At 44.2% G+C, this 16182-nt stretch overlaps 1 protein-coding gene across 2 annotated transcripts in view; it reads left to right on the top strand.

Annotated features, from left to right (window-relative positions):
* Positions 1-16182, top strand: part of STAT1 (signal transducer and activator of transcription 1) — a 1113083-nt gene that overhangs the window by 216342 nt on the left and 880559 nt on the right. For both annotated transcript variants that reach the window (XM_073647949.1, XM_073647950.1), the window contains exons 8-9: positions 10426-10577; positions 11345-11506. In XM_073647949.1, the coding sequence (XP_073504050.1) occupies positions 10426-10577; positions 11345-11506 (314 nt within the window). The remainder of the gene's footprint in view (positions 1-10425; positions 10578-11344; positions 11507-16182) is intronic.

Below are 16182 nucleotides of genomic sequence, written 5' to 3'. Positions count from 1 at the left end.
TTTTCTAAATTTTCGCAAAGTTTCCGTTTTTTTTTCACAAAGTAACGCAAGCCGTATCAAAGAAATGTTACCACAATCATGAAGTATAATATGTCACGATAAAACAGTCTCAGAATCAGGGGGATCCGTTGAAGCGTTCCAGAGTAATTACCTCATAAAGTGACAGTGGTCAGAATTGTAAAAATTGGCCTGGTCATTAACGTGCAAACCACCTTCGGGGGTAAAGGGGTTAACATGCGCCAGCCAGGGGGTTGTTTAATTGCATGAGCCCATCAGCGCGCCTGTGACATGATCGCGGGGCGCTGATGGGTTGCCATGTCAGTCGAAGGTCTGCTAAAGACCACCGTGCTTGTCATGACTATCATTCTGTGAATGCCAACCTGCCGCTATTTTTCATGGCTCATGATTTTCACTGTACATAGCAGGGCTATGCACGAATATGTATATCACAAGTGATCAGAACAATCGCATTGCAGCTTCAAGTCCCGTAAGGAGACGCTGTAAGAAGTTTATTTATTATTTTTTAAAATCAACCCTTAAAAATAACCAATAAAAAGCCGTTATGTCACTCTCCACAAGGAGTAAAGTTACCCCTTAGACCTTAGTTCCGAGCGTCTCACCTAACCAAATCAGTTCTCATACTTTGCACTGACGAGGGCCAATAGCCCGGAACACCGTTTCTGCAAATTGAGATTCTGATTTGGCTGTTATCCTAAGTCCTATTGCACGACTCGTTAAAGGGTTGATTGTGACTTGTAGGATTGCTGCTTCCAATAGGTGGCGCTATAGAGTACAAGTCCTCTTTTCTCTGAAGAGGCAGTTTGCACAATAAAAAAACAAACCTTTGGTATCGCTGCGTTTGTGAAAGTACGATCTATCCAAAGATAAAGTACATTAATGCGATTGATAAACAGCATAACGATAAAGAAAAATTGAAAGTCCAGAATTACAGGTTTTTATGGCCGCTGCAACATTGCAATAAGAGGCGATCAAAAAATCTTATCTTCCCTAAAAGGGTATCAGTAAAAAACATGAGCGAGGGTGCAAAAAATAAGCCACCACACAGCACATCATGAAAATTGAAAACGTTATGGGTCTCAAAAAAATGGCAACACAAGGAACGGATTTTTTTTTTATTCCCCCTCACCATTTAAACCCCCCTATGCCCCCCAAACATACATGTGTTTGGTATGTGTATAATTGTACTGACCTGGAGAATCATATTGCCATGTCTGTTTTACTGTCTCGTGAACATGGTAAATAACCCCCTTTCTTCTCCACTCAAAAAAAAATGTGAAATTGAAATTTTTTGGAATTTTCAATGCACTTGGAATTTTTATCCGCTTTCCAGTGCATCTCATGATAAAATAAATGATAATGCAAAAAAAAAACAATTCCTCTTATAACTGTACAGTATAAACAGCAAATTATGACGGAGGAAAAAATAAAAACGGAAAATTGCCAGAGGGTGAAGGGGTTAAAAACTCGCAATTGCTAAATCAGCCTAAAAAATCTGGAATTGTTAGAATCTATAACCTACAGAGGACAAGAAGAAGCAATAGTATCCACCATATAAAAAAAGTACTCGCGTTTCACCTCCACTTGACCTCTTGACGAAACCGCAGGTGACATTGAATCATGCATCTAGGTGTCCAGCAGCCTATTCCTCTAAATCATGGCCACAGGTAAACATAACAATAATTTACAAGCATGTAATAGTATATATAAGCAATATCTGTGTCACATCCATAGCTTTGAGGCAGTATACATGGATTTGGAGACTATTATGGTCAAAATGATTTCCTACCTTTTCTATATATACATGTCCTTTCATTAATTAGTTTCTGTATATTTATACAGTTAGCCTATTGATCTATATGATATGAGAAATTACATAGACCATTCAACAATATTTCTGTATGGCCTCCATATCTTTTCAGATGTATTATCTTGCTTGAACATGTATTTCTGGTCTAAGGTGCACAGTTTTTCTCTTGCTTTTGTATCGGTCACCATCATTATTATTGTACTGATTCTTGTGGATGCTATTGATTCTTGGCCTATGTAATGTACATGTATGTATATATATGTGTGTGTATGTTTATGTAGTAATATGTGTGTGTGTGTGTGTATATATATATATATATATATACAGTACAGACTAAAAGTTTGGACACACCTTCTCATTTAAACATTTTTCTGTATTTTCATGACTATGAAAATTATACATTCACACTGAAGTCATCAAAACTATGAATTAACACATGTGGAATTATATACTTAACAAAAAAGTGTGAAACAACTGAAAATATGTCTTATATTCTTGGTTCTTCAAAGTAGCCACCTTTTGCTTTGATGACGGCTTTGCACACTCTTGGCATTCTCTTGATGAGCTTCAAGAGGTAGTCACCGGAAATGGTCTTCCAACAATCTTGAAGGAGTTCCTAGAGATGCTTAGCACTTGTTGGCCCTTTTGCCTTCACTCTGCGGTCCAGCTCACCCCAAACCATCTCGATTGGGTTCAGGTCTGGTGACTGTGGAGGCCAGGTCAATTGGCGTAGCACCCCATCACTTTCCTTCTTGGTCAAATAGCCCTTACACAGCCTGGAGGTGTGTTTGGGGTCATTGTCCTGTTGAAAAATAAATGATGGTCCAACTAAACGCAAACCGGATAGAATAGCATGCCGCTGCAAGATGCTGTGGTAGCCATGCTGGTTCAGTATGCCTTCAATTTTGAATAAATCCCCAACAGTGTCACCAGCAAAGCACCCCCACACCATCACACCTCCTCCTCCATGCTTCACGGTGGGAAACAGGCTTGTAGAGTCCATTCGTTCACCTTTTCTGCTTCGCACAAAGACACAGTTTTTGGAACCAAAAATCTCAAATTTAGATTCATCAGACCAAAGCACAGATTTCCACTGGTCTAATGTCCATTCCTTGTGTTCTTTAGCCCAAACTAGTCTCTTCTGCTTGTTGCCTGTCCTTAGCAGTGGTTTCCTAGCAGCTATTTTACCATGAATGCCTGCTGCACAAAGTCTCCTCTTAACAGTTGTTGTAGAGATGTGTCTGCTTCTAGAACTCTGTGTGGCATTGACCTGGTCTCTAATCTGAGCTGCTGTTAACCTGCAATTTCTGAGGCTGGTGACTCGGATAAACTTATCCTCAGAAGCAGAGGTGACTCTTGGTCTTCCTTTCCTGGGGCGGTCCTCATGTGAGCCAGTTTCTTTGTAGCACTTGATGGTTTTTGCAACTGGTATATTATTGGTATATGGTCTCCCATGCTGGTATTTGTGCTGCCCCCATCCTGGTATTTGTGCTCCCAATCCTGTTGCCCCATCCTGTAATGTGCTGCACCTTCCTATCCTGGTATGCATGGCACCCCTCATACCTAGCCTGGTATGCATAGCACCCCTCACACCCAATCCTTGTATGCATGGCACCCCTCACCCCCAATCCTGGTATGCAAGGCACCCCTCGCCACTAATCCTGGTATGCAAGGCACCCCTCACCACTAATCCTGGTATGCATGGCACCCCTCACCACTAATCCTGGTATACATGGCACCCTTCATCCCTATCCTGGTATGCATGGCACCCCTCATCCCAATCCTGGTATGCATGGCACCTCTCATCCCCAATCCTGGTATGCATGGCACCCCTCATCCCAATCCTGGTATGCATGGCACCTCTCATCCCCAATCCTGGTATGCATGACACCTCTCATCCCCCAATCCTGGTATGTATGGTACCCAATCCCTCATCCTGGTATGCATGGTACCCCGCATCCTGATATACATGGCACCCCTCATCCCAATTCTGGTATATATGGCCTCCTCATCCCTCAATCCTGGTATTTATGGCACTCCATCCCTCATCCTGGTATGCATGGTACCCCTCCTCCCTATTCTGGTATGCATGGGTACCACTCATCCCTATTCTGGTATGCATGGTACCCCTCATCCTGTTATGCATGGCACCCCATTCCTCATCCTGGTATGCATGTCACCCCTCCCTCATCCTGGTATGCATGGCACCCCATTTCTCATCCTTGTATGCATGGTACCCCACATCCCTATTCTAGTATGTATGGTACAATTCATCTTGGAATATATGCACCCCTCATCCCAATTCTGGTATGTATGGCATCAATCATCCCCCAATCCTGTTATGTATGGCCTCCTCATCCCCCAATCCTGATATGCATGGCACCCAGTCACTCATCCTGGTATGCATGGCTCCCTTATCCCCAATCCTGGTATGTGTGTCCCCCTCACCTCCCAATACTGGTATGTATGGCACCCCTCATACTTTTCACGCTGCACACATACAAAAAAAACCCCAAAACACTTATACTCCCCTTTCTTCCTTGTGCTCCAGCGCTGCTGTGTCCTGTTCTGCTGGAGGCTAGGGGAGGAGTGTGCAAATGTGTCTTCAGTAAAATGGTGCCGGATAGCGCTATGCGCATGCGCCGATTCCGACGCCTTCACTCCTCCCCTGGTCTCTGGCCAGAAGAGAGGCGCCGCGGCAACGCTCCTCCCGGTCAGTTAAGTATGTAAGTATGGCGCCGAAGATCGCGGTATGCGTTCAGTGTCTACGCGTACCGTGATACCCGGCTCCATACACACTCCTTTTACCTGTAACGGCTCGATGCGTTCTTCTGTCTTGAGCCAGACTGCGCAGGCATGTCGCGCATGCGTGCTCTATTGTCACGGGTGTGTCGCCACGAAGATCGTCACGATTACACAGCCTGACTTCTCGCAGCTGACTTTTTGGTGCTTTGTGTTTTTCGGCAGTGAGGGAGTTATTTCTCTCTCTCTCTGTGCTAGACGAGGTCCAGCCTCGCCCAGCTGCAATCAATGCTGCTGTAGTGAGACTCCTTCAAATGCCTGCTGGTCTGTTAGGGAAGTGTCGGTGAAAGCATTTCATGCAGACTAACAGAGCGGATCGTGGTTTTTGGAGTTTCAGAGATAAGTGTATTTGGAGTGTTTTTTCCCTTCCTCGCTTTATCATTTATCTCCTTTCCCGTTGGTGTTCCCTCTGTTGTAGTTGTGTAGTTTTTGTATGCAAGGTGGTTTTGGTTTTTCCCTTGTACTGTCTCGTTCGTCTAAGTACTGTGTGTGGGCATATTATTACTTGTCCCCTTTTGTTGTGATCGGGGTCCTTCTCAGGACTAGATTACTTAGGTGCAGGGATCCTCAGGAGGTAGGGGTTACGTTGGCGGCCTGGACCTCTGTACCTTTAACAGTACCTCCAGGTTGAGGGATTAGTCAGGGCCCCAGCTTAGGGTCAGCTTAGGCCCCCTACCTCCAGTATACAGAGACAGCGTGACATTTTCACCGACCACTTAGTTTTTCTCCAGCTACCATGGATCCAGTAGCCGGTCTAGCTCGGCAGTTGCAGAGTTTGTCCATGGAGCTGGCGGACGTTAGGTCCAAGGTTTTGTATCCTCAGGAGCAAGCCGGACCAGAACCTAAAGTAGCTCTCCCTGACAGGTTCACTGGGGGGCGGGACAAGTTTTTTGTTTTCCGGGAGGCATGCAAGTTGTACTTTCGGCTGCGGCCTCGGTCATCGGGGAGTGAAGAACAAAGGGTGGGAATTGTCATCTCGCTCCTACAAGGGGACCCACAATCTTGGGCGTTCTCTCTTCCCCCGGGCTCCCCGGCTCTCCAGTCAGTGGATAGGTTTTTCGCTGCTCTGGGACTCGTATATGATGACCCAGATCGGATCTCCCTTGCTGAGTCTAAGTTACGTAGGATCCAGCAGGGAGATCGTCCGGCGGAGGAATTCTGTTCGGAGTTCCGTAGGTGGGCCACGGACACCCAGTGGAATGACCCGGCTCTTAGGAGCCAGTTTTGTCAAGGTTTATCCGACAAATTACAGGATGTGTTGGCACAGTATGACTCTCCCGCGTCACTGGAAGCCGCTATGGCCCTTGCTATTCGCGTTGACAGACGGCTTCGGGAGAGGTGCTGGATAACTCTACCCCCTGTGATGACTCCACCTCCTACAAGGTCCCCTCATATGGTGGTTCCCCTGGTCAGTCCAGAGGAGCCTATGCAATTAGGAGGGACATCATTTCGGGGGAGGGGACCGGTGGTGCGCCATAAGACAGGAAGGTGTTTCTTCTGCGGGAGAAAGGGACATTTTATTGGGGGGTGTCCATCCCGTCCCTTGCAGAGTGAAGAGTCGTCGGAAAACTGTTGATCCCAGGTTGTGTGGTGGACGGCAATCTGGGAGTAGGTATTTCGTCCCTAGGTTCGTCTCAGTTTCTCGTACCGGCGGAGGTGGTGGTGGGTACGAGAACTGAGAGGATATCTGTTCTTCTGGACAGTGGGGCCGGGGCTAATCTGGTGGACGCTCGGTTTGCCCGGGTTCAAGGTATGCGATTGAGTGAGTTGGCTAAACCCATCCCCATATTCTCGATCGATGCCAGGCCTCTCGGTCAGGGAAGTTTTTTGCAAGCTGTGCATGACGTAAAACTTCAAGTGGGGGCGATACATAAAGAACTGTTGTCTTGCTACGTGTTGGAGGGTCTTCCCACTCCTATAGTGTTGGGCCTTCCTTGGTTAACTAAGCATAACCCGGTTATTAATTGGCAAACCAGAGAGATAAGCCAATGGAGTAAATTCTGTAATAAAAACTGCATGAACACGGTCATCGGTGCAGTTACTCCTTGGGTCTTACCTCCATTTCTGGCGGACTTTGAGGATGTATTCTCGGAGAAAGGGTGTCAGGAACTACCTCCTCATCGCGAGTATGACTGTTCTGTAAAACTGCTCCCTGAGGCCAAGTTACCTAAAGCTAGGTTGTATAACCTTTCTGGTCCTGAGAGGCAGGTCATGAAGGATTATATTTCAGAAAGTCTGGCTAAGGGGCATATTAGACCTTCATCTTCACCGGTGGCTGCGGGGTTCTTCTTTGTTAAGTAGAAAGATGGAGGCCTACGCCCTTGCCTGGATTTCCGTGAACTTAATCGGATTACGGTCCGAGATCCGTATCCACTCCCACTTATTCCCGATCTCTTTAATCAGATCGTGGGCGCCAAATGGTTCTCTAAGTTGGATCTCAGGGGGGCGTACAATCTGATTAGGATGAAGGAGGGGGATGAGTGGAAGACGGCGTTTAACACTCCGGAGGGGCATTATGAGAACCTTGTCATGCCATTCGGTCTGACTAATGCCCCGGCGGTGTTCCAACACTTTGTTAATGACATTTTTCGCCGCCTGGTGGGACAGTTTGTTGTCATATATCTGGATGATATCTTAATTTACTCGCCGGATCTGGTGTCTCATCAGGAGCACGTTAGGCAGGTGTTACAGATCTTGCGGGATAATAAACTGTATGCCAAATGGGAAAAGTGTGTGTTCGCCGTACAGGAACTCCAGTTTTTAGGCTTCCTGGTTTCAGCGTCCGGTTTTCGTATGGACCCTGGGAAAGTGCGGGCAGTTCTTGAGTGGGATCGGCCAGAGAATCTTAAGGCACTACAACGTTTCCTGGGGTTTGCTAATTATTACCGGAAGTTCATTCGTAATTTCTCGTCCATGGTTAAGCCTCTCACAGACATGACTAAAAAGGGGACGGATTTTTCTAGGTGGTCTGACAAGGCTTGTCAAGCATTCTCCTCCTTGAAAAAATGTTTTGCCTCGGCACCCATACTCATTCAACCTGATGCGTCACAGCCATTCATTGTAGAGGTAGACGCTTCCGAGGTAGGGGTGGGAGCAGTATTGTCACAAGGTTCGTCCCCTGGTAAGTGGCATCCGTGCACCTTTTTCTCTAAAAAATTGTCGTCCGCTGAGAGGAATTACGATGTCGGCAATAGGGAACTCTTGGCCATTAAGTTAGCTTTTGAGGAGTGGCGCCATTTTTTGGAGGGGGCAGTCCATCCGGTCACCGTCATCACCGATCACAAGAACCTGCTATATCTGGAGTCCGCGAAACGTCTGAATCCCAGACAAGCTAGGTGGTCATTGTTTTTTACCAGGTTTAATTTTGTCGTTACATATCGTCCTGGGTCAAAAAATGTAAAGGCGGATGCCTTATCTCGTAGTTTCCCTGGGGCCGGGAATACGGACGACCCGGTTCCTATCCTTCAGGAGGGGGTGGTGGTTTCGGCAGTATGCTCTGAGCTGGAGGAGGAGGTATTGGAGGCTCAGGGGGACGCCCCTGTTGGACCTCTGGGGAGACTGTTTGTTCCAGATCAGTTGCGACAAAAGGTGATCGAGGCACACCATAACTCAGTTTTTGCAGGACACCCGGGGAGTAGAGCAACTGTGGATCTCCTCTCGCGTCGGTTTTGGTGGCCTAACTTACATAAGGAGGTGGTAACTTTTGTCGCGTCCTGTGGGGTTTGTGCGCGCTCTAAGACCTCACATACCCGTCCGTCTGGGGCCCTCTTACCTTTGAAGATCCCGGAGCGTCCTTGGACTCATCTGTCTATGGACTTTATTACGGACCTCCCTCCGTCTTCGGGTAAAACGGTCATACTCGTTGTAGTGGACAGGTTCAGCAAGATGGCACATTTTATCGCTCTTCCGGCTCTCCCTAATGCTAAAACTCTTGCGCAGGTGTTCATTGGGGAGATTGTGAGGCTTCACGGGGTACCCTCCGAGGTGGTGTCTGATCGGGGGTCTCAGTTTGTGTCCAAGTTCTGGAAGACGTTTTGTGCACGGCGAGGGATGCATTTGTCGTTCTCATCGGCTTTTCATCCTCAGACCAATGGTCAGACGGAACGTATGAACCAGAGCTTGGAGACATATCTCCGGTGTTTTGTGTCAGAGAACCAGGAGGACTGGGCTTCTTTCTTACCTCTGGCAGAGTTTGCTCTTAATAATAGGCGGAGCGAGTCCACTGGTAAGTCCCCGTTTTTTGGGGCATATGGTTTTCACCCCCAGTTTTGTTCTTTCAGTAGGTGGGGCTCTTCGGGAGTTCCCGAGGAGGAACGATTTTCCTCATCACTCGTTTCAGTATGGAGAGGGGTGCTGAAGAATCTGAATACTATGGGGAACCGCTACAAACGTATGGCTGATAGGTCCAGACCAGACACTCTCCTCCTAAGTGTGAACGATCGGGTATGGTTGTCTACCAGGAATATAAAACTTAAGGTTCCCTCCTGGAAACTGGGTCCCAGGTTCATCGGGCCGTACAGAATCAGTTCTATTATTAATCCGGTGGCATTCCGTCTTGACCTCCCCCCTGCGTTTAAAATTCACAACGTGTTCCACAGATCGTTGCTTAAGAGGTATGTGGCGCCGGTGGTACCGTCACCTTTACCTCCCCCTCCAGTGGTGGTCAAGGGTAACTTGGAGTTCCAGGTATCGAGGGTCATCGATTCACGCTTTAATCGCCGGTCCCTTCAGTACCTGGTTCATTGGAAAGGGTATGGTCCTGAGGAGAGGATGTGGGTTCCTGCGTCGGATATTAACGCAGACCGATTAGTTCGGGCCTTCCACACGACTCACCCTGATAAACCTGGCCCTGAGGGTCCGGAGGCCCCTCGTAGAAGGGGGGATACTGTCACGGGTGTGTCGCCACGAAGATCGTCACGATTACACAGCCTGACTTCTCGCAGCTGACTTTTTGGTGCTTTGTGTTTTTCGGCAGTGAGGGAGTTAATTTTCTCTCTCTGTGCTAGACGAGGTCCAGCCTCGCCCAGCTGCAATCAATGCTGCTGTAGTGAGACTCCTTCAAATGCCTGCTGGTCTGTTAGGGAAGTGTCGGTGAAAGCATTTCATGCAGACTAACAGAGCGGATCGTGGTTTTTGGAGTTTCAGAGATAAGTGTATTTGGAGTGTTTTTTCCCTTCCTCGCTTTATCATTTATCTCCTTTCCCGTTGGTGTTCCCTCTGTTGTAGTTGTGTAGTTTTTGTATGCAAGGTGGTTTTGGTTTTTCCCTTGTACTGTCTCGTTCGTCTAAGTACTGTGTGTGGGCATATTATTACTTGTCCCCTTTTGTTGTGATCGGGGTCCTTCTCAGGACTAGATTACTTAGGTGCAGGGATCCTCAGGAGGTAGGGGTTACGTTGGCGGCCTGGACCTCTGTACCTTTAACAGTACCTCCAGGTTGAGGGATTAGTCAGGGCCCCAGCTTAGGGTCAGCTTAGGCCCCCTACCTCCAGTATACAGAGACAGCGTGACATCTATAGAGGCTTCAGACAGAGGGACTCTTGTACGATTATATTATAGATGTAATATAATAATGGTGATTACAGTAAATCGTAACTCCTTGTCATGAGCGAACAATCAACTTGATATATTTCAAATAATTCAGGGACAAATGAGCTGAAAAAAAACAAAGGAAGAAGTAATTTTGGAACCCATATGAAGTGACAGCTCATAGATTAAAAAATTCTTATGGTACGATCAAGATGAATTGATTACTTTTGCACTTAAACAAATATATTTTTCTTCTCAATTTAACTAGGAAATTGTTCATAAAATTGGAGAACTGCTCAATATCACAGGTCATACCCAGAGTTCCCTTATTAATGAAGAACTGGTTGAATGGAAACATAGACAACAAATAGCCTGCATTGGAGGGCCTCCAAATGCTTGCCTTGATCAGCTCCAGAGCTGGTAAGTAATCTATATTTTTAAATATTTAGCCATAATCCTCTATTGTTTTCAAAATTACATTTCAGTAACTCGAATTGTTGATAGACCTTTTCATTTCATCTTGATTTATTAAGAGATGGATAATCAGTCAAAAAATGTCAATTATTCATCACCAAATTTTTTTTTCTATCCGTGTACTGAGAAAATTTTCCAAAATTCTATGTTCACTTTAGCATTGACTGTGATGCCATCTACTCTGGTTATTTCATGACATGCAACTGTCCATGATAAATAAATAGTGAAATTGATTTTCTTCTTGCAGATATTTGTATATGATTTTTTTTAGAATCACACCAGAAAAAATAGATGTATTACAAACTTTCTTTTGTCTCTGCCCAATTAAATTTTTTTTTACCATTTTTGAAGGAATTTTTATAATTTTATGTTGTTTCAAATGACCACTCTCTTGCTGTGCCATATTTTGTTTCCTTTATCCAGGTTTCCCTGCTTGTCTAGGTGTGGAAGCATTTTTGTTTCTATTCTTCCTATTCTTCCTAGAGCAACAGCTTACTAGTGACTAGGAGCAAAAACCATGCTGTAGTTATCCTGGTCTTTGACTTACAGCTTTAATTTCAGCCAAACTGGCATATGATGTAGAATAGGTATTGTCCTATTTGCCTTGTAGCAAAATAAGAATGAACATTGTTAAACTTTCTTCAACTGAGGTTCCTATTTCTTTGATTGGATAATTATACACCCTTTTAATATTGTATTATGTGGTCTTTCAGGTTCACCTCCATTGCTAAAAGCCTGCAACAAATTCGTCAGCAGCTGAAGAAATTGGAGGAGTTGGCGCAAAAACTTACATGTGACGGTGAAGACCCAATTGCAAAAAACAAGCAAGCCTTCCAAGAGCGCACACACAATCTGTTTAGGCAGCTGATACAAAGGTATGCTTTTTTAACCCCTCATCACTGAAGCCAATTTTGACCTTCCTGGCAGAGCTTAATTTTCAAATCTGACATATATCTCTCTATATGATAAGAACTTTGGAATTAGGTCGATAAGATTTGCATTCATTTATGAAAATATTGTAACCATGGTAAAAATGTAGAAAACATAGCAGTTTTCAAACTTTAACTTTTTATGCCTTTACAAAAGTCATTCCACACAAAAATAAATAACATTTCCCATATGCCTAATTTATGTCAGCATTATTTTTTAAATTCCCTTTTTGTTAGCGTATTAAAAGGTTTAGAAGTTTAGAAGAATTTTCATTTTTTCAACAAAATTTACATAAGTTAATTTTTTTATAGACTTTTTATGTTTTGAAGAGACTTTAAGGTGTCTGTGTTTTAAAATCCCCAAAAAATAAAATCATTTTAAAAAATGCACCATTCAAAGTATTCAAAACCACATTTGTTTGTTAACCCTTCAGGTGCTTCACAGGAATAAATGTAAGTGGAATGAAGAAATGGAAAATTACATTGTTTCAACTAAAATGTTGATTAGCCTAAAAGTTTTCAGTTTTAGAGCTGTAATAATTGAAAATGCACCCCAAAATTTGTTACGCATTTACTAAAATTGACTGAACTCGTCAATATGTCATATGTCAATATGCCATATGTGATTGTAATATACTGTTTAAGCACTTAGCATGGAAGGGAAGGTGCTATTTGGCGCTCATAAGGTAGCAAAACGTCAGAAACCCCCACAAGTTACCTCATTTTGAGAACTAGTTCATACAAGGACTGCGGCACCAATCAGTCAAACAAACACGTATTGTATATTTCCCCACTATGAGCCTCTTTCAACAAACAGGATCGTAGTGGTCCTGTTGCTCAACAAGCATGAAAACGAAAACCAGGTACGAAAGACGCACTCACCTTTCCTTCTTTGAAAAAAATTAAAATGTCCTTTATTTCATCAGTCTTTTGGACATCTATGTGGCAGGCAGAGGGATAAGAGGAGTGCTCACAGACTATGGCCGTTTCGTTCTCAAATGGCGCTTCTATGGGTCCAGGTAGCAACCCGTAGAAGGGCGCGAAACTGCCATAGTCTGTGAGAACTCCTTTTATCCCTCTGCCTACCAAAGAGATATCCAAAAGACTGATGGAATAAAGGACGTTATAATTTTTTTCAAGAAAGGGAATGGTGAGTGCTTCTTTCCTTTTCTTACCTTGTTTTCATTTTGAAAACTTTACTCCTCATGGAACTTCTCTAGGGGTGTAGTGACCCTTTTTGAACCCACAAGTGTTTTAAGAATGTTTATAATATTGGGACGTTAAAATTAATAACTAAATTTTCTGCCACGAAGTTTACCTTTTCACAAATGTGAAACAAGAGGGGTTTATAGGGAGAGAAAATAGGAAGCACAGGCTTCTAAGTGTAAACGTTGGATTCCAAGGATATATACTCACAATAAATCCACTCACCTATTTGGTGTCTTGAGATACCGCATGTAAATCCAATCAGTGGATTACTCCACTCCTCTTTCCATTCAGTTGGCTGCAGAAATCTGAGAACTAATGAGAGCACTGGACAGTGCTTTCATGGGCGATACCACTTTGCAAATATTTTTCCCAGCAATATGCTCCTGAAGGATGATGATGGAACTCGATATTCTGATTTGAAGATCATTTTTATTTCAAACTAAAATACAACTGGTTACGACTTCTTTGAGCCTTCCTCAGGTATAACATCATGCATCAAGTTTTAAATAAAAATTATCTTCGAATTTGAGTATCTAGTTCCATCATTATCCTTAAGGAGCGCATATTGCTGGGAAAAATATTTGCAAAGTCTTTTCACAAATGTAGCAGAAAAAAAATGGATCCCACTCTTTGTAAACCAATTTTTCCTGAGCAGGCTGATTCACCATATGTAGTCGAAACTACTGTTTGGGTGCACCAGGGCTGTGGAATCGATAAGCCAAACCTCCGACTCCTCAATTTCCATGACACCGACTCCATCTTACATGGCTCATGTTTAAGTGATAAATTTACTGTAGCACAGATTCATCTCAGCTAAATGTCTAGACCCTTAAATCAGGAATAGAACAGACATTAATAGGACATTTCATAACTTTCTCAAATTCTTATGAAAAAATATTCTCCACAAACTGCATTGAACTACTGTACCCAATTTATTAGATATTTTAGGAGTCGGAGTTGGTCCATTTTATACTGACTCCAGCTCCACCAAAATGGGCTCCAACGACTCCGACTCCATAGCCCTGGGGTGCACGGCAGGGCTCCATAGGGAAAGTGACATTTGACTCTTATAGATTGCTGGAATATATTGCTGATGCCATGTTGCATCCACAGTGCCCCCAATGTGCCGAAACAGCAGGAATCCCCTACAAGTGATATTTTGAAAACTAGACTTCTCAAGGAATTTATCTAGGGGTGTAGTGACCATTTTGATTTCACAGCTGCTTCACAAATGTTTATAATACAGCTGAAAATGTTCTTTTTTTCCCCCCATGAAATTACTTTTGTCCCAGATTTTTTTTCTACAATTTTCCACTTTTGTTGTTGGATACTACTTTTTGGGCTCATGGCAGGACTCAGAAGGGAAGGGATGCTATTCAACTATTGGTGCGCAATTTTAGCTAGAATGGACAGTGGTCACCATCTAGTATTTGAAGAGCCCCTGAGGTGCCAAAAAAGCCTGAACCTCCCACAGGTAGTTTAGTAACATTTGAACACAGAATTAAAAAGCACATGTTATTTTCCCACTAAAATTATGCTTTAGCTACATATTTTTCGATTTTAAAAGGGATAATAAAAAAAAATGCGGACCCCACTTCTTCTGAAGTTGATCAAAACTACTGTTTGGACAGACAGCAGGGTTTGTAAAGCAAATGTTTTTTAGGAACGCAAATTTGTCTGAAATTGTTTGTGGGTGCCACTTGCAGAATCTGCAAGATATCATTACAGCAGAAAAAAACCTAAAGTGACCCCAGTTTCGAAATTATATTCTTCAAAGAATTAATCTAGGGCTGTGGTGGGCATTTTGTATCGACATGTGATTTATAGAATTTTATAATGTTGGTTTCCGAAAACTAAAAATTAAGTTTTACCCTTCACCCATGACAGCACCTCTCCCCCGCTTCAGTTGGTTTCCTGTTCTTGATGGGAACCTAGTCTGGAATACTGCAGAGAAGAAAAGAAGGAAGAGGATTCACTCACCCAGGCCTGTCCCGGTGTGCAGAAGAACTCCGGGCATCGGCCTTCAGAGCCTGAAAGCGCCACCCACAGCTTCAGAGTGATGCTGTGTCCCAGCGGGTGGTAAGGAAAGCTCTGGCTCCCCTGAAACCGCCACGTCGCCCTCCCCCCTGCCATGCTCTCCAAACGACTGCAATCCAGCGCTTACGTTTATGACGCTTACTGCGTGGGACACGCTGGGAGAGATGTGCCTAGTGATGTCGGGGGCGGGGCCCCGAATCCAAAATGGCGGCGCCCTTTAGCTTCGCCGGCCAGTAAAATTATCCTCGGTTGCGAACGCAAGGAGATGGGAGGGCACATGGAGCACCGGAAGGAGGCGGAATGGATGGCACTGGCCCCCTATTTAAGGGGAACATTCAGATGTAGCACTGCTCATACTCCAGCCCACAAATCTTGGTCAGTATGTATGTAATCACTTCTGTCAATGTACATCACTGCACTGCTGGGGTTAATTTCACCAGAGTTCATCAGCTGAAGATCAGCTGATCAGCTCCTGTGCTCTCATTTACTGCATCAGTGTTGTGTGGGAAAATTCCCACGCAGCACCGATGGTGTAAGTGAGGACCCGGAGCTCGTCAGCTGATTTTCAACTGATGAACTCCGGTGAACTCAGTCCCAGGAGCACAGCGGTGTACACTGCCGGGAGCGATCGCGCTCCTGTCAGTGTACCGCTAGCTGCCGGGTGATTGGGTCGCTAAGGGACATCGGGAGGACTGAGTACAGGTGAGAATAAAAGATATTTTTATTTTATTATAGGTTTTTACTTTTTTTTTTAACACATTGCACAGACGCCGGCTGAGGAGGCTACTTCTCCCTTTAGCCGCGCCTGCTCCCGCTGTTATCAGGGGGATCTGCTGTCGGATGATGGGGTGAGTGGTATTCCCCCGATACCATTCTTTGTGCATTTTTGCTGTGTTTTTGACTCATTGACTTGAATTGAGTCAGTCAAATACGCAGCAAACATCCGCAGCAAAACCGCAAATATATTTATGCCTGCGTTTTTGCTGCAGATTTGACTGACTCAATTCTATGGGTGAAAAACACTGCAGAAACGCACAAAAAATTGACATGCTGCAGATTTATAGACGAGAACAATCCTGACAGGAAAATTCCTGATTGTGTGCACTGCACTTCAGGATTGTCATAGCATTAGCTAGCACACAGTTTACCTAACGTTTTAGGTGCATTTCCGCTTTGAAAAAACGCATCAAAAATTCACAGTGTGCACATAGCCTCATTTGACTTATTATTGTAACAAATGTAATTTTTCATTTTCACACAGCCAATGGTAAAAAAAAAATTGTTGAAACAACCCGTTAATGTCAAAATAGTAGTAATGCCCAAAAAGTGACACATTTTGCAAATTACACTCATAGATTTAATCTACGCGAGATTTT

The sequence above is a fragment of the Phyllobates terribilis genome, unplaced genomic scaffold (assembly GCF_046119375.1).
Source record: "Phyllobates terribilis strain yellow unplaced genomic scaffold, ASM4611937v1 Scaffold_9__5_contigs__length_417890890, whole genome shotgun sequence".
In the NCBI taxonomy this organism is placed as follows: Eukaryota; Metazoa; Chordata; class Amphibia; order Anura; family Dendrobatidae; genus Phyllobates; species Phyllobates terribilis.
This window is presented reverse-complemented; position numbering and strand designations above follow the sequence as displayed.